This window comes from Parasteatoda tepidariorum, chromosome 10 (assembly GCF_043381705.1).
Source record: "Parasteatoda tepidariorum isolate YZ-2023 chromosome 10, CAS_Ptep_4.0, whole genome shotgun sequence".
Taxonomy (NCBI): domain Eukaryota; kingdom Metazoa; phylum Arthropoda; class Arachnida; order Araneae; family Theridiidae; genus Parasteatoda; species Parasteatoda tepidariorum.
Window position 1 is genome coordinate 32084783 of NC_092213.1, and position 22534 is coordinate 32107316.

At 29.6% G+C, this 22534-nt stretch overlaps 2 protein-coding genes across 4 annotated transcripts in view; one reads left to right on the forward strand and one right to left on the reverse strand.

Annotated features, from left to right (window-relative positions):
• Window positions 1-2387: 2387 nt before the first annotated feature.
• On the forward strand, window positions 2388-17629 carry LOC107437748 (adipolin). Of its 2 annotated transcripts, none has more exons than XM_016049848.3 (8): window positions 2388-3133; window positions 8875-9006; window positions 10928-11039; window positions 11198-11238; window positions 12527-12709; window positions 15578-15768; window positions 15872-15947; window positions 16478-17629. In XM_016049848.3, exons 1-8 carry the CDS (start codon window positions 2978-2980, stop codon window positions 16574-16576), a joined length of 990 nt encoding a protein of 329 aa, XP_015905334.2. In that variant the 5' UTR covers window positions 2388-2977; the 3' UTR covers window positions 16577-17629. The 2 variants fall into 2 exon arrangements, with proteins under 2 accessions (XP_015905334.2, XP_071042970.1); XM_071186869.1 differs by having other exon boundaries at window positions 2609-3133; window positions 7575-9006.
• Window positions 17630-17641: 12 nt separating this feature from the next.
• LOC107437741 (acid-sensing ion channel 1A-like) overlaps window positions 17642-22534 on the reverse strand; it is a 39322-nt gene continuing 34429 nt past the window's right edge. For both annotated transcript variants that reach the window (XM_071186868.1, XM_043038707.2), the window contains one exon: window positions 17642-21339. In XM_071186868.1, the coding sequence (XP_071042969.1) occupies window positions 21055-21339 (285 nt within the window). In that variant the 3' untranslated portion in view covers window positions 17642-21054. The remainder of the gene's footprint in view (window positions 21340-22534) is intronic.

Below are 22534 nucleotides of genomic sequence, written 5' to 3' on the forward strand. Positions count from 1 at the left end.
AGAGCTACTTCTTGATTTTATATGAGTTTTGATTAATACGCTTGTAGAAATCATTCAAAAATAAAACAGAGAATTTTGCAATGGTCTTATCACTTAAATTAAATTGGTAGACATTAGAAGAAAATATCTACCCAATTAAAACTTTAATAGATTCCTTTTTTTCATTATTGGAGCACTTTTCGTTTGCAAAATAGGACATAGTAAAGGGTTTCAGTTAAATTAATAATTAATAAGAGATTCATGTTCGCATTGCCCTAAATTGTAACCAGTGTCCTTAGGGACACTTCAATTATTCCGTAAGCACTTATCGGGAGGATGGGGTTTATGCTTTTTTTATTTTTGCTGTTGACAAGAAGGGAGGAGGAATGTAAGTAACGCTTACGAAAGGGGTATTAAAATTCCTTAATTTTCAATTTTTTTTTAATTGAAAAAATGCAATAAAGAATCACAATTAGAAAATTTTTAATTAAATTCGGAGTAATGAGTTGAAAAGATTAAATAAGAATCAGAGGTCGAGTGTTTTGGGTTAGAAGAAAAGATTCCTAAGAAAGTATTCCACTTAAAATTTTATAAAATGAACAAAAACGTTAATTTTGTTACGTTTAAAGTAAAAATCCTGGCTTGAATTTAATCTTTAAATTTGATTGCTACAATAAAATTTAAAGCTCAAGTAAAAAAAAAGGAAGGCATAGCAATTTTTTTTTACGTAATCATGAAGGGTTTTTGATTTTGTTGTTTTTTCTGACAAGAGGGAAGGGAAACTTCAATATTGCCAAAAATAGGCTGACGTAATTTTTGAAAGGCTGCTTGATATTTTCTTAACCTGAATGTTAGAAGAAGATATTCACTTAATTTAAACTCAAATGTGTGACCATTTTTTTAATTTTTAACTTGAGTACTTTTTTCTATAAAATACGAAGTCGAACATTAAAGGATTAAAGCTAATTCAATAATTAATAAGAGTTTGATGTCGCAATGCCCCAGATTGTAAACAATGTTTTTCGTATTTTCTTACCCTGTATGTTAGAAGAAAACATCCACTTAATTTATAATTAGATATGATATAATTTTTTTTTTATTGAAAAATTTTCTTCTTTCTGCACTTTGAAGATTTCAAGTTATATTTATAATTAATAGGAGGTTGTTCTCAATGTTCCAAATTATAAATAGTGCTCTTCTTTTTTTTTTTTTTTTTTTTTTTTTTTTTTTTTTTTTTTTTTTTTTTTTTTTGTCCCAGTAGTTAAGTGCTTTGGCTATTTCACCTGTATGTTACTTTACTAGTTATCGACTCCGATAATTAGTAAAATCCTTTTGAAAAATTTTTATATTCTGTAGGGGAAAAAAATACAAATTTTCAGCCCTCGAGGTTCTTTGTTAAATTAAATTATCTTTTTCCAATTTTGAAAAAGTCATGTTCTTAAAATTCAATTTCTCAATAACTATTCGACTGATTTCGCTCAAATTTCGTATTTTGTTATATACAATTACATTCTTTAAAATGATGTAAAAAATTGTATACATTAGAATTTAAAATATTTTGACTGTTATAAAACAAAATAATAAATATTTACTAAAAGTTATATTTTGCATGGAATTATCTCAGAGTAATAACTGTGCAGAAATATTTTTCAATTCACTTAAAACACTTTGTCGAATACCATTTATTCTTTGCAAATTACTTAATGAAATTCTGGGGAAAAAATGCTACTGTTTTCTTTTAAACCAAGTTGAGGGCTATTAAAAGAAAATGTCCACCTATTTTAAATCTAAATGTATTACAATTTCTGTTGTTAAAACACTTTTTACAGTAAAATACGAAGATATGCACGCATAAATTTATGTTAAATTGATAAAAGGTTTACTTTCGTAACATCTCCTAATTGTAAGTAGTATTATGATGTACTATTATTTTAAGTGATTAAATCTTTTTGCTATAGCGCCCGGCTCTTATATGTCCTTGTTATTGAATCCCCTGCTATTTTCGTTCCATTTTTTAGATAAAATGGAACTTTTTCATTATTTTCGTGCAACATAATCCAGATTTTAATCTTATTTGAATCAAATCGTCATTTTCCAATAATTTGTTTATAATTATTTCTAGATTTCTAGAGTTTATGTACACTATGTTGAATAATGTTTAAAAATTTTGTTGGAAATTATTTCTTTTATTTCTTATTATTTAAAATGTCTACCACACGAAGAGTCTCTTTTCTCTTTACAGATTTAGGAACTCGAAATGTTAGGCAACAAAACCAGACAATCAGCCAACTATTATAGCCACAAATCGGTAACGTTTATTCCCTTTTAGAAAGAAAAAAAAAGAAAAGAAAATTTGCCATTAACTTCTATGGAAACTGGCTTTCAATTTCTGAGCTTTGACTTATATTGTCCACTTTTTGCAAGAGGAAAAGATCAAAGCGTGTCTTCCTTACCTCCAAGCAAGAGATTTGCACCATCCATCCTACACTGGCACCTGAGTGTCTTTTCTATAGAAAAAAAGGCTGTGACAATACACACGTGTTCTAAAAGCTGCCCCCCTAAAATACCTGAAGCAAAATTTGCACGTGATTTACAGGTAAGGGGGTGGGGTCAGACGGAAAATATCACTTGGAGCTTTTGTCCAGTTTACTTGCCCACTCTTTGCCTTTATTTTCAGAAACGAATCACCTTTAGGAAAAGATTTTTAAGAATTTCCTGTGGAAGGCAGTCGGTTTTGCCATTTTCAGTTCTGAGGTCTTCAGTTCGCGCGGTTCGTCGGTGGTAGTCAATTAGGAACGTAGGATAATCAAAGAAGTCTTTGTATGTTGCGTCATTGTTGATTAATCGGAAATGGAACATTTGTTTATCGAGTAATTATGTCTAGTGGATTGATTTCAAATTGATTCTGGGATTATTTGGTGTTTTGTGGTTGTTTAATTGGCGATTTGTGTTGTTCTTTTTGCCCCGAACTGCGCTTTTTTTGCTTAGAACTATTAACATGATTTGTAATCTACATTTTATTGTGTTTGTGACTTTCCTGGTATCCATTATTTGCCAAACTTCGGCAGCTAAAAAGAGGTTTCGGATAGAAGCTGGAGAGCGAAAATGGCCATTGAATCCATCTTTGCAGAGATCTACGGCGCCAAAGAAAAATGTAAGTATATTTTATAAAATACTTATATATAAAAAATACTTAATGTTTTTTAATAAAATACTTAATATAATACTTTTTATATTTTTTATAAAATACTTAAATATAAGCATTGATAAAGAATTTAACATGTACAATCCGCTGTAATTGTGTTATTTAAGAATTAGAGTATTATTTGAAATGAGAGGAGGGACTAAAAACAATATGTACTATCGATATTTATTGGTTTTTTTATTCGTTTTCTTTTATTTGTACCGTAATATTTGTATGATTTTTACAGTTTCTTTGGAATTTAATTTTCACATTTTTCATTCTAATTATAATTTTTTTTTATTCTAATGTTATTTATGATAAAGGCAAAAAATATCATTATTCAATTTCTGTTTAAAGTTTGTTCAACTCGATTTTTTATTTGTATCATATTGATTGAAAGTGATACTCTTAATCATACAATCTTGGTGATACTTTCAAACAATACATAGAACTAAGCTGGTGTACAAACAAGAAACTACATTATTAATTAAATAATTAATAGTATTACTCCTAAATATTACTAAGTAATTCACAGGCCGATTTTAAGATTTTAGAAGGCCTGAGCCTGTTTAATTTTAAAGGTTCAATTCAAAAAAAATTGAAACGATTTAAAAAAGTTACTTTCCTGCAAGAATGAAAAATTAATGCAATGTTTTTTACTATAAATGATTTACTATGCTATTTATATTAGTTATATGAAATAAATCTTAGGTAACATTACTTTTTGCTGTGATTTTTGATCCTTTATTAGTAAAATTATTTTACTAAAAGGCATTAGCTTCAGTGTCTAGCATTTTTGTGCTCCCCTTCTCTATTTTTTTATTATTATTTCATTTTTAGCCCATTCTATTGAAGAGATCATAAAAAACAATTCCATTTTGGCTGTTTTCATTTATTTATTTTTATTTTTTATTTTCATTTATTTGATTAAGTAATTTTAAACTTTTATAAACAAATAAGTGTAAAACAAACAAGTGTAAAGCAACTGCATTTATTTTCATTTATTTGATTAAGTGATTTTAAACTTTTATAAACAAATAAGTGCAAAGCAACTGCATTTTTGTAGCATTTTAAAAGTAGGAAATCTTTTAATTGCACGAAAATTTTGCCTAACATTTTTCTTCTATAAATATTTTTTAAATTTATATATTTGGAAAATACTTAAACAAACTAGCCGAGTANAAAAAAAAAAAAAAAAAATCAGAAGAGAACAACAATTGCCACGAATAATAGCGGCAATAGTTGACGAACTTTTTGTCTTCCACCAAAGAGTTGTAAAAAAAGCTTAGACGTCCAATTCTAACGTCTCGCAAAAATATAAATTAGCATCGGAAATCAAAATTGATAGAACTAATAAAAGTTAAAAAAATCAGTTTTGCCATTAAAAAAAAAAAAAAAAATTTCAGAAATTTTGCAAGTATTTTTATCATAAAAAATATAAAATATGTTTCCCCCCCTCCAAGTTACACATATCCATAAAAGTTTTTTAAAAAAAAACGCAATTTACGAGGAATACATAACTTTTGTTATTCATAATAACTTTTAGCTCAACTTTAGCACATATCAAATTTACAAAAAATTTCTTTTTCTCACTAGAATTGCCAAAATTCAAGATAAAAAAGCATTTTAGTCATTTTATGAATATGTATTTCAGTCTACTAATTATGTATGTAACCACATGAAAACCACAGTGGCCGGAAGGGGTAGCTCAGGGTATAATGTATTTCCACGTGCCATGGAGAGGTGGTGAAGAACTGATATTGTTAACAAGAGAATCAGCATTCACTTAAAAAAAAGACAAGATTCCAGGGCGTCAAGATGAGGTTATATAACAAGGATGGAAAAAAAGTTGGATTGTTGAAATTGAATTTATGCCCTTTGTTTCAACAATGTGCAGCAATTTTATTTTACTTCATATGCGTCGTTTAACAGCCGACCCAATTTTGAGTTTACGACTGCCAATGTTCAACTCCATTGCCTGATAATTTTGAACCCAACCGAAAAACAAGGGAGCACCTGGATTTCTCCTAACACAAGTATTAGGAAAAATTTGCTTACGTGGAGATATTTTTGATGGAAAAAACTCGCATTTTGCGTAACATGGAGACAAAAACCGCGAAAACTGCTTATGGTTAGCCTGAGGGCAAAGAGACTAATACATAATCTTTCTACCACTGAGGATATTTTACGTTACCACTGTGGTCGGTGCGAGCCGGGTGCGGAATTCATACCGACCAGCCATCGCTGGCATTCAAAACACAGTTCACCGTATTAAAAGGCGAACACTCTATTCTCTGAGCCACCATGACTTTTGAAGCATTGCTGGTATCCCTCCTCTCTCCTTGTCAACAAAAATAAACAACTAAACCCGCCTTCAGTAGGTGATAACGCAATATTTGGAACCCCCATAGCTAATTTTCTTTAATGTAAATAACAACTTAATCGATACATGTTACAAGCTTATTGTTTGATTTTTTTTTCTTGCATAAGGTATTCAAAAATACTTATTTTTCTTCGTAATTTATTGCAGGTCTCCCACACCTCTGAAAGCTTTAAATCTTATTACAAAGTATGAAAATTTGCATGAACTAAACACCTCCAAAGTTGCAAAATAATACTCTAAGTATTTCTTGAGAAATTTCAAAAAATGTCAAAAACTGTAACTGATTCTTCCATTATTGTAGGGTAGTGTATTTTCATGCAAACACTATATGCTGTCAGAGATCACACCAGTTCATATATTAGGCACAGTATAAGAAAATATACTGTATTTAACTAAGAGACAGTGTTATATGCTGTCGATAAAGTTGGGCGATAGCGACATCGAGATCTGATATTTATCGAATTGAGGAACGTTGAAATTTTATAATCATCAAACTACCTAAGAGTTTCGCAAGTAAAGTTGAGATTTTGAAAGAGAAAGGAAGGTGTTAGATAAATCTTGGTCATGATGACATGACATACTCCTATTGCTATTACTACGGCTCATTGACGTAGTTTCGTAACTCGAAATCTAATTATTGTTGTAAAAACGAAACTGATTATTACAGTAACATATTTCTGTTATGTTCTTTTACTTACACTAGTCAGATTTACAGCGCTTGGGGGTTCGGGGGCCTATTGGAATTGAGGCTCCAAAAGTGAAAAATCCCCCCCCCCCAAAAAAAAATTATTATTATAACTTATCAAAAAGTTACTTTGCAAGTTGCAAAAATTGCTTTTGAAAATGACGGTAACGGCGGCTAAATTTTGACGTAATATAAAAATTAAGGTTTTTCATGCATTATAGTAAGCTCTTAATCATGTGGCCGAAAGCGAAAGCATTATTCAGTTTGGTTGAAAATCCAAATTAAAAAAAAAAAAAAAAAAAAAAAAGAAAGAAAATTATAACTTTCCTGTGGCGGAAAAGAATAATTTTTTTATATGCCCGATACTATTCATATCTGATAAAAAAAATTTTTTTAATTGCGATAAATTTATTTATTTGCATTGTTACTAATGATTAAAAAATTTTATATACTGATTGTCGTTGTTAATTTAAAACAATTATTGTAAAATATTTTATACACTGATTCACACAATAAGTGTTAAAAAAAAGACAAAAATATTGACATTAAGCGAGAAACACAGAAAATAATAAGACAATATTCATAAGGAAAAGTTTCATAAGTGACAAAAACACGAAATAAATAATCAAAAAATTTCATATAATTGACGTCATGATTTATAATAATACACAATCGCATCCCAATGATGAATGAATTCTTTTTTAAGTTACTGTTTTTTATACTTTTTAAAATTTCAGATGTTAATTTTAATTTAAAGCAACCATTCTTAATACGATACATTTAAACTGTGATACGTAGGTCGATTATTGTTTAAAATTAAAAGGAACAAACTATTCCTTAAACTTAGTTCTTTTTAAACAGAAGCAGGAAATAATCATAAAAACGTAGACAGCATTCGGAAAAAAGTATAGTTACAATTGTGATTAAACCAATCATTACATGAAGGAAATTTAAAATCGAAAAAAAATCAAAGCATGGAAGACTTACCTGCTACAAATAATTTTTAGAAACGTAGTCTAACTTGATCATTTATTTCACAAGATATAATTGAATAAAATTAAGAAGAGAACACTATTATTGTGTATATCTGTCTAGACAAACCTATTATGCTACATTTAAAGAAAAACAAATTATTTTTTTCTTATAGCTCAAAGAATTTTAAAAAGTCGTTTGGGTACATTTATTTAAGTAGTTTAAGTTTATCTGCTATTAATATTGTAATTGGGCAAACGATTTTTCAGATTAAACATTTCGATTGTCGAAATAATGGAATTCGATGTTTGAGGCAAATTGATGCCACCTTGACATTTTATCTAAAAGAAAATATTCCTATTTCTTTTCAGAATAATAACAGACTCATTTTACTTTTGCAAGCGATATGTAACAAATTGGATATTTGCAAGTAACGTCATCGTAGATAAATCATGGCATTTGCGATTCAGAAACCAATCAGGTTCGACAAACATGCGTGACGTCGCTTACAGAAGTCCAATGAAATCTAATTAAAATCACAACGTCAGGCACTATCACTTCACGAGTTGCAAGTACTCAACAGAAGTTTAAGTTATGCTGGTTTATTTGCATTACTAAACATTTTTCATTTAATAAGAATTTTTATGTCATGTAAAAAAAAAATTATAAAGCTCATAAGATTTAATACTTCAAAATATTTCACGACTGTATCTATCTATCTATAGATAAAATATCGTAGTGCATCCGATTACAACGTCAAATTTGAACTAATTCTCTTGATTGTTCTAATTTAAACTATTAATTATAGTTTTGAATGCTTTTATTCGTAAAATCTGCTTTTGTGAAGTACTACTCGAACTACTATGCATTATCCGTCTCCACAACTACTCTTAAGAATGCTGTCATTTATGCAAATTTTACAATTGATTTTTTGTTAAAATTACAATCTTTCTTTAATAAAATTAACTGTAGATCGTTTGTTACACATTAAATCAAGGAATTTTTTATTTCATTTTCAAGAAAATTAGGAACAATTTGAATTATAAAAGAACTATAAGGAAAATTTAAATAACACATTTACCCCTTTATTAAGTTCAACAGCGCATTTGTCCCGACAACTTGTTGTTGTAAACAATGGGTCCACAAGCCTGAGCTTTTGGAGCCCACTCCGAATTTCTTCAACTTTTGAGAAGTTTATCGTTTAATGGTTGTTATTCGTTTAACTGTTACTTTTTCGATTAATTCAGTTCATATTTTCGAAGACGGAAAGAATATCACCACTTTTCTCTTAAGGTGAAAACCGATTGAACTTTTCAGTTTGTTTTCGAACGACATTATCAAAACAGCTTCAAGCGAACTCCAAAAGCTTCCTGTCCTGGAACAGACACAATTTGAGGTTAATAATGATGCACACTGATACAGAAAATACTGCAAGCAGATCAATATATGCATTTGTTATTGTATGTGTATGTATTGTTGCCTTGCATTTTTTCTCTGTGGAAATAAAACTAACACCATTAATTTAAACCAAACTGAAATTTTTAATAGTTATTTAAATTCTTACAATAAAATCAATTTAAAACAGTTTAACTTATCTTCGTCCTAATTAATGAAATAATTTTACACAAATACACATTGATGTTGCCATAATGCTTCTTATTGATATTATAGGAAGGAATTACCTCATTAAGTTCTAAGGATACATGGAAATATTTCCAGAATGCAGTCCAAGAAAACGAACGGAAAGTAAGAAGAGAGAAGAAAGCGCAACGAAAAATGATGACTAGAACTTTCAATATGCAGGTAATAAAGAAATGGCTGTATTAGCGCTAGGCTATATAAGTTTTGCCATTAAAAAGCATTTATATGAAAAACAAAGACATTCATATCTGCGATGCATTGGTGCAACGTTGATCTAGTTATGCAAAAAGGCATTGAGAGGTGAACGGAAAGGGAAGCATTTTACGAATTGCCGAAATTTTGCCCTCCTCCCATTCCAAAAACACTACACTTGACGGAATCATATTTGGTCACCACTACAGTCCCTAGCCAAATTATTAGACGCACTATAAGATTCTATGTAAAATCTTAATTATCAGTTGTTACTATACAGCATTATTGTTTTTCCGTGGCTGAAACCGGTTTGTTTACACTTGTTTACGTTCGTGTTTTAATTGGTTATCATAGTAACGCAATGGGTCAAAAATAAATACAAATAAGAAGAGTATAAAAAATATCCTAAATAAAAGCCCGTTACATGTATATTTAAAGATAAAAGTATTGCATATAAAATCATGCAAAACATGTAATTATTAAATCACTACAGTGAGTCTAATAATTTGAACTAATTATTATAATATACTAATATAGTACCTTGTATAATAAATATTCAATATTTATATAATGTATCGTCTAATTTATCGAATCGTCGAATTTATATTATATATCGTCTAATTTAACCAATTGATACCCAAACGTAAATAAGTGCAAACCGGTTTCAGTTGCGTAAAAACAGTAATGCTGTATAGTATCATCTGATAATTAAGATTTTACATAGAATCTTACAGTGCGTCTAATAATTTGGTCAAGCAGAGGAGTATAAGAAAGTAAAATAATAACTTACCATGCAAAACTAGCGTTGATCTAATAAAAACTAAAACCTCAGGAAACAAAGAGGAGAAAAGTACAAAATACAAGTCAGATGTTAGAAATTACGGAGATTGTGCATTCTTCTCCAAGAAATTCACTACGTTGTTTCGAATTATATCAACTCTGAGCCAGCCGAAAATAATTACTTACAACTCAGACTATCGGACAGTGGGAAATGAAAAGTTTCTTCGCGATAAGATCGGTGTTTTGCAAGCAATTTGAGGTTAATAATAGCACACTGATACACTAATAAAATCCTGCAAGCTGGTTAAACTTGTTATTGCATGTGTATGTAGTATTTTTTTAAAAAAAAAACATTCATACTTAAAATTGCTTTGAATAAATTTAAAGAAAATAAAAATTGATATTTGAAACATTTGTGTACTATCACGAGACTAAAAATTAAATTACATAAAAAGTAAAATAATTAATGCTTCGAACATATTCAAGATGAAATAATTTTTCCTCTTGGTATAAAAAAGGACATTAACTTCACATTGGGGACAGAATGGATAGTAAAAAGTATAAATTAGGCGCTTTTCTTGAGGTTTTAATTTTATCTTCATGAACATTAGAAACAGATTGATTGAAATGCAAAATAAAGATGAGGAAAATTTAATCAACTATGACCTTCGGTAGTATTTTTTTTGCTCCGTTTTTTTTTCTTTATTATTATTTTCTTGAATTTTTCTGAAGAATTAAAGCTAAAACAGTATGTTTAAATCATGAGCAATGATTTAAATGATTATTGAAATGAATGATGATTTAAACTTGATGTTGGTCAGCTGCTCAAATGGATCAGGAAATACAATTTCATGAAAATGAACTGTAAAACATTTTCAAAGTAATTGTTTTCATTTATTTATTCATATTTATTATTATTTTTATTTATCATTTTGAGGGAATAATGAACTTTTATTTTCAAGAAAAAATTTTCCCACTAGTTTCCTCTTTTATGAGTTATTTAAGAATCCTATTTTTATAAAATATTTATGAAACACGTTTTCATGAAACATGTTTTTGAAACATGTCCAAAGCAAACATTTTATAATATATTACAACTTTATAATTTTAGAGACCATCTGTAGGCTTGCCAGGACCTAGAGGGCCAATGGGGCCACGAGGTCCTAAAGGTGCTAATGTAACAGCAGAAGAAATGTTTGAAGAGTTCCGATCGCTAATAAATGGTAAATATAATTAATTTCTAATTTATTAAACATGCATTTAATTTTTTTTTTAAAAATTAACAGCATTGTCTAAATTTACTGTTTTTGTGATTATTGAATATAAAATCTTATTACAATGTTTTTTTTTTTTTTTTTTTTTTTTTTTTTTTTTTTTTAAGACATGACAAAGCAGAAAATTCTTCGTGCAGCTGATCCTAGGGTATGATATGAGAAAAATATTTTTTTAATTATTAAATATTAAAATAATTATAATTTATTCTTATTATAATTAATTCTTGTTTTAGTTAATTATTGTTGTAATTTATTCTTATTGTTAAAACTATGCTAGAATTCTAGCCCTCGAACCATTGAAGTTCAGAATTATTCATGCTAATTTATTTACTTATTTATTTTTTTGCGCAGTGTGCTAAGGCGATTAACACACTTAATGATGCACACATTCACTACATTTTTTGTGCAAACTGTGTGTAATCCTTGGTATTCCAGCAGACATCCCTCTGATAAACCAGTTCCACACTGAGTAAAAAAGTATGATCAAATCGAAATTACCTAAATATGGTAAAATTTACCGTGTTTCTGGCCTCCTGGGAATATCAAGAAGCTCGGTAATTTTTACCGAAGCGCTTTGATAACTGTAAAAAACAATAATTATCTTTGGTGAAATTAACAATAAAATATGGTTTGATAATATATGGTAAAATTTGATAAATATGGTAAAATTTGAGAATTGATGTCTTAAAGCATGGTATAAAATTATTTATTCTGTTAAATTTACTTCATGATTTAACATCTGTATTCGAAGTCATGATTTAACGTCGTCATCGATGTATGGAAAAAATAATGAATCTGAAATTTAGTTCACCAAATGATGAATTGTAGTTGTTACATGTTTAATGAGTATTATATTAAAAGTGTACCTCAACAAGATTAATATTCAGCTCCTATGTCTAACTATGTCTCAGCTCCTATGTCTCAGCTCCTATGAGTGACTAATGCTCTAATATCTATCCTGGATCAATTGTTAGATAAATCGTTCGTTTGCATCAACTGTAAATTCGGTTGTAAATGTATGGTTTGTGGTTGGCAAATATAATGATTACAAACATTTACAGGAATGTTTATGAAGTACATCATATAAAAAAAAAATTTCGTTTTTGCAAAATATAGAAATCTAATACAATTTTATTTCTTTTCATTTTTGTCTGGTAAATTTTAATATCCAATAAATTTCAGTTTATGAAACTGATGCATGAAAAATGTTATAAGTGGATGTTTAAAATTTCCTGCAATACTTTTTTTGATATAAGAACTACTAGATAGTTTATTTAATAGTTTTCCTTACAATTAAAACTTAACTTTTATCATTAAATTGATGGGGTACATAATTAAAGTTTCGCCTTTGGTTATGATCACCCTATACTTCTAAACTTTATTGGTATTGCCCAATTTATTTCAGTAATTTTTCTAAAAAAAAATTCATTTTGCAGTGTACAGAGTTGTGTGTGTCCACCTTGGGAGCAAATGACAGTGAACCTGTCGACAGGTGGGCTTTATTAAAGGAAGAAAATGATTTATTTTTGCCGAAAGTCATCAGTTCTTTCATGTGGGATTTGAAACGATACATTCTTGTACCAAAACATGCTAAAGTAGAACTGGATATGTTTAAATCAGTAAGAATTATTACCTTTTTTCTCTCAATTGTGACATTTTAAAGTTGTTAACTTCGTAAATTATGTAAATAAATAATATTTAATGAAAAGAGCTCAAATAAAGCTATATATAGTGAAACTATACATGTAGGAAAGCTCACTTATATGCATAGTTTGTCTACTGTAAGAACACTCCCTGCCATAAAGTCTGAAACCGTCTGCTGCTATGGAAACAAGAATAGTACATTTCAAGGCAAACACAACAGACCAAAGAAAAATATATTCTCTTTTTCTCGCCGACCCAAGCCAAAATCTGTCCCAAACAATGATCCCGCATTCCTACTTGAAATAGTTATACCTCGTTATCATAGTCATAGCCGCCGGTCCAGACGAATGGATAGGGGAGTTCTTACTTTAGACAAACTATAGCAACTTCCTCTATTTACTATAGCAACTTCCTCTCCCAGCATCCAAGCGAACCTCTGGACGAAATGCGGTTAAGGTCTGATAAGGAGGCATTAAAAAATATCAAAACAAAAAATATTAACAAAACAAATAAGTTGGTTAAAATGCATTCAAAATATTTGTGTGAGATTCTTAGTTAGATTATTATTAATTTATTAGAGATTTGTGCTCTTTTTGACAATCTCTGAAAGAGATCTCCTATCTCATATTGCAGTCAAAGTGCAATACAGACGATTCTATCAATGATTTATTTTTAGAGCTGAAAGTTAAAGGGAAAAAAAAGTTATTTTAAAGAAGAAACTAAGCATCTCAAAAAAAAAAATTATTTTCATTTTTTAAAAGCTAACTCGTTTTTATGATATAAAATTAATTGTACACTTAAACAAAAAACATAATTGTGCATTTATTTGAAATAGTTCTATCATTCATAATTGGTAAATTTGTTTTTACTCATAATTATATCAGTAGGGATCATTTCTATTGGCTCTAAGTTTTATTCAACGATCCGGTTTTCATGATGACAACACAAGTGCCATTTCCGCACCATGGGAAAGGACACTGACTAACTGGGACACTGATCATGAAAGGACACTGATCATGTACCACTGATAATATTATGGAGATAACCCCTGAGAACGACCAACCTCCATCAACCACTATTTTACTGTACTCCCAGTGTAGTAAGTGGTGACTCTGGTGCACGTTAAATCTGGAAAGTCACAAAGTCCTCAATGTTCCCACTACAATTCAATACCTCTGAGGGTACTGACTTGGAGATTGATTGTTCTCTGGTTCAGGTCAAAATTACGATATGTGAATGAATGGAACCACCCTATAAGCGAGTGTGACGCATGGGTGTGGCAGAAGTCGAATTCTTGACCATAGATGGCGCCACTGGAAAGCAAGAACAATCGCACCCCCTCTGCCTAAATGGCTGACTACAACAACAACAATCACCATAACTAAATAAATATTTCTGTAAAAATTATGGTACATAATTCTACGGTAAAAATGGATTTTGTTGTAAAGTGAATTTTACGATTGCCACACTGAAGGTGCCAGTACTTTTTTACGTAAATTTAATTCGAAAATTTTCATAGGGTAGAAAACCTTGTTAACAAATGTAGGGAGCTAATCCCTGTATCATTCCTCATTGCAGTGACGTCGTAGTAAGGGATAACTTGAATGCTAGCCATGGTCCTCCCTTAATCTGGACTATTTTTCTAATTTATTGTAATTTTATTTGTAGTAAAGACTTAGTAGTATGTTACAGTCAACATTTTACAGTAATCTTTACTTTCAAATTTTCCAGAATTCTTTACTTTGAAGTTCAAATATTATGTAAGCACCAAACAGCGAGGGGGGGGGGGAGGTTGAATTTGCTTATTTTTGCTGTCAAGAGGGAGGAAGAATATTAGCAATGCTTACGCAAAACATAAAAATCACATTATTTTTAAATGTGAAGAAAGACAGAAAAAAAGGAAAAGAAATAACCGTTACCAGAAAAAAATTGGTAGTTCTTAGAGTTTCACAGGCAAGAGACCTGCATTTTATTTCAGGCAAAGTCAGTTTGCTTGATTTCAGTCATAAAATTAAATTACTAGGTTCAAAGTCAGAGTTAAAACAGAAATAAGGGGCTATAACGTTGAAAGCTTATATATTCAACGACGGAAACAAGCAAAAACCACTTCATTATAGATTGTTTTCGAGATGGCTTACTGAAACATTCATGATTACTAAGAATTTTTTAACAGTCGTAACAAATATAGACTGTTTTTTTTACTAGAGAAAAAGCGAATAGCGATGAATATAGTTTATAATAGTAAGTTTTATAATAGTAAGAGCTTAAATTAGACCTCACGCAAACCAGCTATAAATAAAATCGCAGTTCCACCAGTTATTTTTTCCGTCTTACATTCGGCCCTGGAGAAAAAAAAGTACACTGTAAAAAATTCCGGATCAAATTACGATAAAAAGTACTGCCATCTTGTGTGTCTCATATATTAAAAACATTTCTCCGCAAAATCCATTTTTACGGTAAAATTTCATATCGTAATTTTCACAGGAATCTTTTTTAATTAGAGTGAACCAGTGATTTTACAATATGCACTACTGTAAAAATTACGATATATCAGGTTTTTCTGATCTGTAAAATTGTATGGTGAAAATGAATTCTGCAGTAAAAATTACCTGCATCCCGAGTGGCGGCACTTTTTACTCTAATTTGATCTAATAATTTTTCAGCGTATTGCAGTTTGGAGTGGTGTTTGTGATCTGCTTATTTTTTTGACAAGGGGCAGGGTTTTTTTAAAATTGCTAAAAGCATGCTTACGTAATAATTGAACTGCCCCTAGGAGTAGCTGCGTTTTGCCGCTGTTAACAAAATAGTTATTGTTTCCTAAAATTAATTCATGATCTTTACAGGCATCTAAACCAGGAGCATATGGCAGAGATTCTGGTAAGTCGGATGCTGATAGTGGTAGATTTTTCGCTCCCAGGACCGGATTCTACACATTTAACGCAAGGATGCATATCCGTTTGCCAGAAACAAAAGTTGTCAGAAGCGACTTGTTCTCTGTACAGATATGCATTGATTCCTCCTTGCAGGAGAAGACGTAAGCTGAAAATAGTTTTCTGTTACAAAAACAGTTTTTATTTTTATTTTATTTTACTTAATGTAAGTCTAACGAATACAATTTTTTTCTTTTTCAATTACAGATCTTTAGAAACTGTTTCGGGTCTCGGTCCAGGTAGTATGATGACGGTTACGGTGAATGGTCTATTACACTTAAAAGTGAGTTTTGCAAAATAAATTGCATTGATAATTAATAAACACACATACAGGGTGTTCCGTACTTACTGCCCTTATTAGAAAGATTTTGCTATCTCGGGTTACATGCAGCATGCTCAAGTACGTGGGCTCTGCGCAAACCGAAATCGTATGCATATTACTGGTCCTTAATCAATATTTAAACGAGGAAAAAAAGTTTTAAAATTTAACGAATCACTACTGAGGAAATAGAGATGAATAGAAAGATGAGAAATTAGAAATATAACACCAAGTTTCATTTGACAATGGAACGGATTTTGATGTTTTGGCTTTCAGTCCTTTCTACGGAATCAACTTACATCGATAGTAATTTTGTCTTTTCTTCACTTAAATATTGATTAGCAATCCTCAATCTGTATACTGTATGGATTTCAATTTTGATAAGGAATCTGAAAATATTCCTGTATAAAGGGTAATATTTACGGAACATTCTGTAAATAATATTTGTTCTATGAATGTTTCTCTTAATTGAAAACGTTCTTATTTGTTTTCAGGTAAATCAGTACGTTTCTGTATTTGTGGACAACGCTTCAAATTCTGATCTCACTTTCCTGGATGGTTCACAGTTCAGTGGTTATTTAGTGGGAATTTGATCTCAAGGAAACAAAGATTACAAAATTCATACAATACAATAGCAATTAATTACATTAGTTTTCTGATGCAATTGTTTAATCAAACATTTCATCTCATTTTTATGAAAGGGCTATTTTTTGGATATTAGAACCAGGTGTTTGAAAATCTTCTATGGACAGAAATAGCCGATATAAATATATATGGACACAAACTTTATCGATCTGTGGTTCATGATGCTATTGATATTACAGAAAAACAAACTATACGGGGTATCGGTTTTAGCTTTAATATGCTTTATTAGAGTGAAATAGTTGAGATAATGATAAAGTCTTTTCATATATCTGAAGATGATGAACACTCATATTAAATCAATGAAGACAGATACTATTCTCATGCATAATTTTTATCAACGCCCTATTACAAAGACAAAATTTGATTTACATGGAAAATAAATGACATATTTCCATCTGAAAAAAAAATCGCTCAAATTTTTAAAGGAAATGAAGATTTTGTTTATGAAAACATCATATAAGAAATTGGTTAAAAAGCACAAAACTTCGATACCAGTGTCTTGAAGGATTCTTAAGTGCTGAAGATATCACTAAACTAATAAACTTGAAACAAGAACGAAATTTAGGCAAAAGTTCTTATCTCAATAAAAGTGTTACAACACCTATATCTAAGAGTTTTGCGTTGTAATACGGTTGCTATTTATAATGTTTGCTATGTACTTTTCTTAATCGAAATGTTAAAAAAAATTTATTCTTTCCTTTACTGCAATGAATTACTACAATGAATTATTATTCTGGTTGTAGCATATTATTCCAGTAAGTTTTTGCCAAAAAAAGCTTCTTTTTTCCTTTCTCTTTGTACATTATTTTTTTCCATCAATTAAATACATTCTAATCTATACAACATTTTATATCTCATATAGGTATCTGTGTATATACACATTGATATATGTCCTTTTTATATTCCTGATATGGGTACATTTTTATCTGTTATGTATTTGTATTTTTCCTATTATGTATATAATATGTGTATGTTGTGAATATTAAATTGTATCTATTTAATCTGTTTTGAACTTTTTATTGTGCTGTATTTATGGATTGTAATATTTAATACAGTTTTTTATGTTTTTCGTATAAAACATATGGCCTTTATAATCGATGATATAATTTCAAGTTTCCACTCCCCCCCCCCCCCCNTTTCCCCCCCCCCCCCCCCCTCGACATTTATCTTTTTTTTTCTTCCTTCTTGCGTGGGATGCTTAGGTAGTTAAATTACAATTGAAAATTTCATTTTATAAATTTTAAATTTTTTTTAATCAACCTAAATTTAGTTACGCAATGTTAATTCAACTACTTAATCGTAAAATTTTTTGAGTTAACGTAAGGTTGCAAAAATATTACATAATACTATGGTTCAATATGCCGATATTAAGGTGCGACATTAATTCATTTTTTCCTTCTGAGAGTATGGTACCATCGTTTTTGTTTTTTATTCTTAACAATAAATTATTTTTGCAATTAAACATTATGGTTAGAATTAAATTTAACAATTCCACAATACTAGTCACGTGACTATTTCATTTATTGTTGTTTCATAGTTTTCTAATTAAACATAAATTTCTGTTTGTTAAAACAGGAAAAAAGTATCTTGTTTTTTTTCCCTTCCCCCTTTTTCAATGGTCAGTTACTTAATAAATAAATTTTTAATTTCCTCCCATGTTTTTTTTTCTCCAATGTCCACTTGGGGAATGACCTCTCATCATACAGGCATCTGAAGTGCAGATTTGTTGGCCACTTTTTCGGGGGAACCATATTAGGTGGGCCAACATTGCTCCCACAGTAAGGACAGATAGCACAGAGAATGAAAGAACATCCAGGCCACTTCCTTGACCCTTACACAGGCATTTCCTAACATGTAATAAAATATATTTCAGTTTCTTACTGCAAAAAAAATTTTTTTAAATTCTTGATTGCATGTTTTTCATAAATTCTATTTACAATAAACAATATACTACACTGTTCAAAAAATTGGTTAATTTTTAAGAAAAATCACAGCATGCAAATTTTCTGTCAGTTGACGTTTAATTTGAAAGTAGTTTTTTTAAGGGACTTTTTATATTAAAGTAATTGAAATATCACAAGTACAAGTGTTGTATAACAGCAAGTGCATAACAATTAAAAATTCAAAGTATATAATAAATTTAAAAATCATTAAATGAAAATATCGAAGTATTGAATCAGCAGACAAGAATAGCGTAATAAATATTTTATAGTTTATTTCATTTTTTACATTACAAAAGTTTCTGAATTTCACCAGTTTGAAAAACTCTTGCCTAATACAAATTTTACAATTGATACAAATTGCATTGCATACAAATTTTAATGTATTGTGTAATCTACTGAATACTTTTTATTTCATTAAAGAAGCTATGTGTGTAGTATCATTTCTAATTGCTCTGATAATATTTTTGAAATGCTCTTGCTAAATGGAAAATTATATTTTCAAGTATTTTTAAAAATATTTTACTTAAAAGTTACCTTATTAAATTATATAAATAGATATAGATATTTACGAAAACAAAACTTTTATTCAACGATTTTAAAAGCATTTTTTTTCTTTATAGATTAAAAACAATTACATATACTAAAACCCTTAGACGCAGAAGATTTATTTGACATACTTTTTTAATTATTTTGTATATTTTAGTTCAAAATGAGAAAAGAATATTACATTTAACATTATAATAATGTATGGTTGGGAAATGCGGCAGGTAAATCGGTCGCTTTTCTGCGTTAAAGGTGAAACCTTCCAAACACAGATCATTGCCAAATAATTTTTTTAATTTGATCTTATTTTTTGGCTATTTAGAGTTAAGAAAAACAGTTAGTCATCATTAAAAAAAATTTATTTTATGAAGTAATTATTTAAACATTTTTGAATAAGAATGGAAAAAAAATTTCTAACTACTTTTTTTAAATTTTATAGTTTAGTACAAATATAATTCAGATAATCTAACAAACTTTTTTAGTAACTAATAGACAATTTTTTATAATTAAATAATACCAAAAATATTTTTTCGCTTGTAATTAGAGCGTTAGAAAAAAATTACATAAAAGGGATTCCGGTGTCCCATCTGCATCAAAAAGTTAATACATACAATGATAATCTACAAGAAACCAATAAAATGAGTTGATATTTAGGTGATTCACGAAACATGACAATTCGGACCAAACAATTTCTTCAAATTTAAAGTCTTCAAAATAATCTAAAAAATTTTTTGTATGCTTCTTTAGCTACACTTATTAATGTCTTATAAACAGCAGTGTAGTTTAGAAGCTCGAGAAAAAAAAATAAAATAGAAATTCACCAAATCTTGAATGCCAGAAAAATGACATATTACCTTAGAAGTTTAAAAAACAGTAATTTTAAGTTAATAGTGAGCAACTCAATTTAAGCCTTTATGCTAGATGGACCATAAATTGCTTAAATTAATTCTTTTTATCCACTGTAGAAAGAAGCAAAAACATTTTTGTTGCTGATATGTGCAGAATAAAATTGCGTATAATAATCAATCATTAAATAAATAAATAACTTTGATTACATCCAAGCATATTACAATCATACATAAACTTGGTATTAGGTTAATATTTGCTTTCCCTCTTTACAGTATTAGCAGTTAAAAAGAATTTCTGGTAACACTTCAATGTCCTGGCATTCATAAGCCAGGAAAATGACAGCCAGGATAATGACAAATTCGCCATTTTATAGCATATAACTTTACTTTAATTTAATATTTTGGCCGAAGACGTTTATATTCTGCAGAAAACAACAGTATTTCTTAAAATAACTCAGATAAATCTATGTAGTTTTTGTTATTAATGATTTCAAGAAGCCAGGAAAATGACAGCATAAAAACCTACTCACCTTGAAAAATTTTTTGAAATAGATTTTGAGCCAGAAAATTGGTTCTTTATTCATGCAACAAGACATGTTCAGATAGGAGGGTATCTAATCAATCTATTAACATAAGATATTGATTCCTGGCGCTATCTATTTTGGTTATAAATCACTAAATAAAAGTAGCCAGGAAAATGACAGATTTTCATGGGACAAACAAATTATTGACTGAAAAAATTATTTTAAACGAAGTTTTAGTAAACAATACCCTTTGCGTATATTCTAGAAATGCTTACATAGGATAAGATAAAAAAAATTAGATTTTGAAAAATGTATGGGAAGTTTTGAAGCTAGTTATTATTGGAAATATTGTTTGGGACATGCCAGGAAAATGACATTTTGATATTCAATTAAATTTTTTAAGTATACAAAGCAGTCAAAGCTAGTGCAAAGTCATTTTAAAATGCTAACAGCAATGCTATTTATTAATTTTTTTAAAAAAATGTTCTTTTAGTATTATAGTATTAGATCTTGGAGCAAGGGGCAGTGAATGTCATGTTTCATGAGAATCACCCATTTATGACATTCTTCAGTAGTGTCCATTAGTAACCTTACGAACATTTACGCCGAGATGGCGAGGGTGCTCTTTAGCATCCTTAGCCCATGGCATGGAATCAGTAGAGAATGTAGAATTGCTGCGAATTCTAGAACCTATTGCTGATTGAATGTTCGTTATCTTGTGCTTGTTTTTGAAACGATCAAACACATACACAATGAGAGTACTTAATGATTCTAAGAAGTCCAGCAGAGCAATTAACGAAACTCCGAGCCATATCCCGATGAAACCTCCTAGAAAACTGAATAACTCAATGCTCTAGAAAGATTAAGAAAAGCTAAATGAATATCAAGAATATTAAATATCTACATTGTTACAGCGTATGACATCTGCATTAAAATAGGATTGAATGTCTGCACTAGACAAGGATTCAATGTCTGCGATACAATATTATTCAATATCTGCCTTATGACCGGATTTAATATCCTGGTTAAAATCGTTTGGTAATTTTAAACTCGCCTATTGTCAGCAAAAAATAAGCGAATCACAAACCCAATCAATGTTTACGTAAAAAAGTTTTCTATCATAGTGCAATTTACGTTTAAATTTAAATAAAAGATGTAGCAAAATTTACGCTTTATCAGTTTATAAACTTTTTTGTTTTCTTTCCGCGTTCAAAATTTTTGACTTCTGAAACACCGAATCCGTCCGAATTCAATTTTCATAAAAAATTTTAAAATTTTGCATTTGTATATTTTTTATTAAGTTTTTTTTAAAAAAATGGAAATAAGGGGATTTTAATGTTTTACACAAGGCATTGTACATACCCCTTTTCTCAATTGTCACCAAAATAAGCAAAACACAAACCCGTAATATTTAAATGTAATATTTCAACAGCTCCCCACGGCTGAGCATTTGCATTATAAGAAGATTTAATCTGTGCATGTAACCAGGATTGGATATTGGCACTATAGCAGGCAAAATATCTGCAATTTACGGAGTAAATATCTGCAATTATTACAATTTACTGCAATTTATATAAATATCCTAAAGGAGTATTTACAATATATCATTTAGAATATCTGCACTATAAAAGGTATAATAACTGCATCTTATCACGTTTGAATATCTGCATTAAAATAAGGTTGAATATTTTTATTACATTCAGAATCTGATCAACTTTGATGCAGTCAGATACAATAATATTTAAAAGAAACACGATAGGCAAATTATAAAATTAGAAACAAAACGTATTTTCCTTATTTCGTATTTAAGAGCAGCAATGACTCAGTGATTTAAGCATTGAACTGTCAGTGTGAAGAGCTAGGATTCGATTGATTCCTAGTGACTGCTTGAACCCTACCCAACTTCAGATAAATGGAAACCAGCCTTTCTGGGAAGTAAAGGTGGTCAGTGTGCAGTGCTAACCACATTGCCACAATCATACCGTTGGTTACGAAATCGTAGAGTCTTGGCTCCCTGACTCACAATGGGCTGTGGCGGGAATGCTTTT

What these genes read in the sequence shown, in the direction of transcription:
- LOC107437748 (XM_016049848.3), top strand. Translation starts at nt 2,978, where the DNA reads ATGATTTGTAATCTACATTTTATTGTGTTTGTGACTTTCCTGGTATCC. An exon ending in GTTCCGATCGCTAATAAATG is followed by an intron (nt 11,040 to 11,197) that starts GTAAATATAATT and finishes TTTTTTTTTAAG; the next exon opens with ACATGACAAAGCAGAAAATT. An exon ending in TTCGTGCAGCTGATCCTAGG is followed by an intron (nt 11,239 to 12,526) that starts GTATGATATGAG and finishes TTCATTTTGCAG; the next exon opens with TGTACAGAGTTGTGTGTGTC.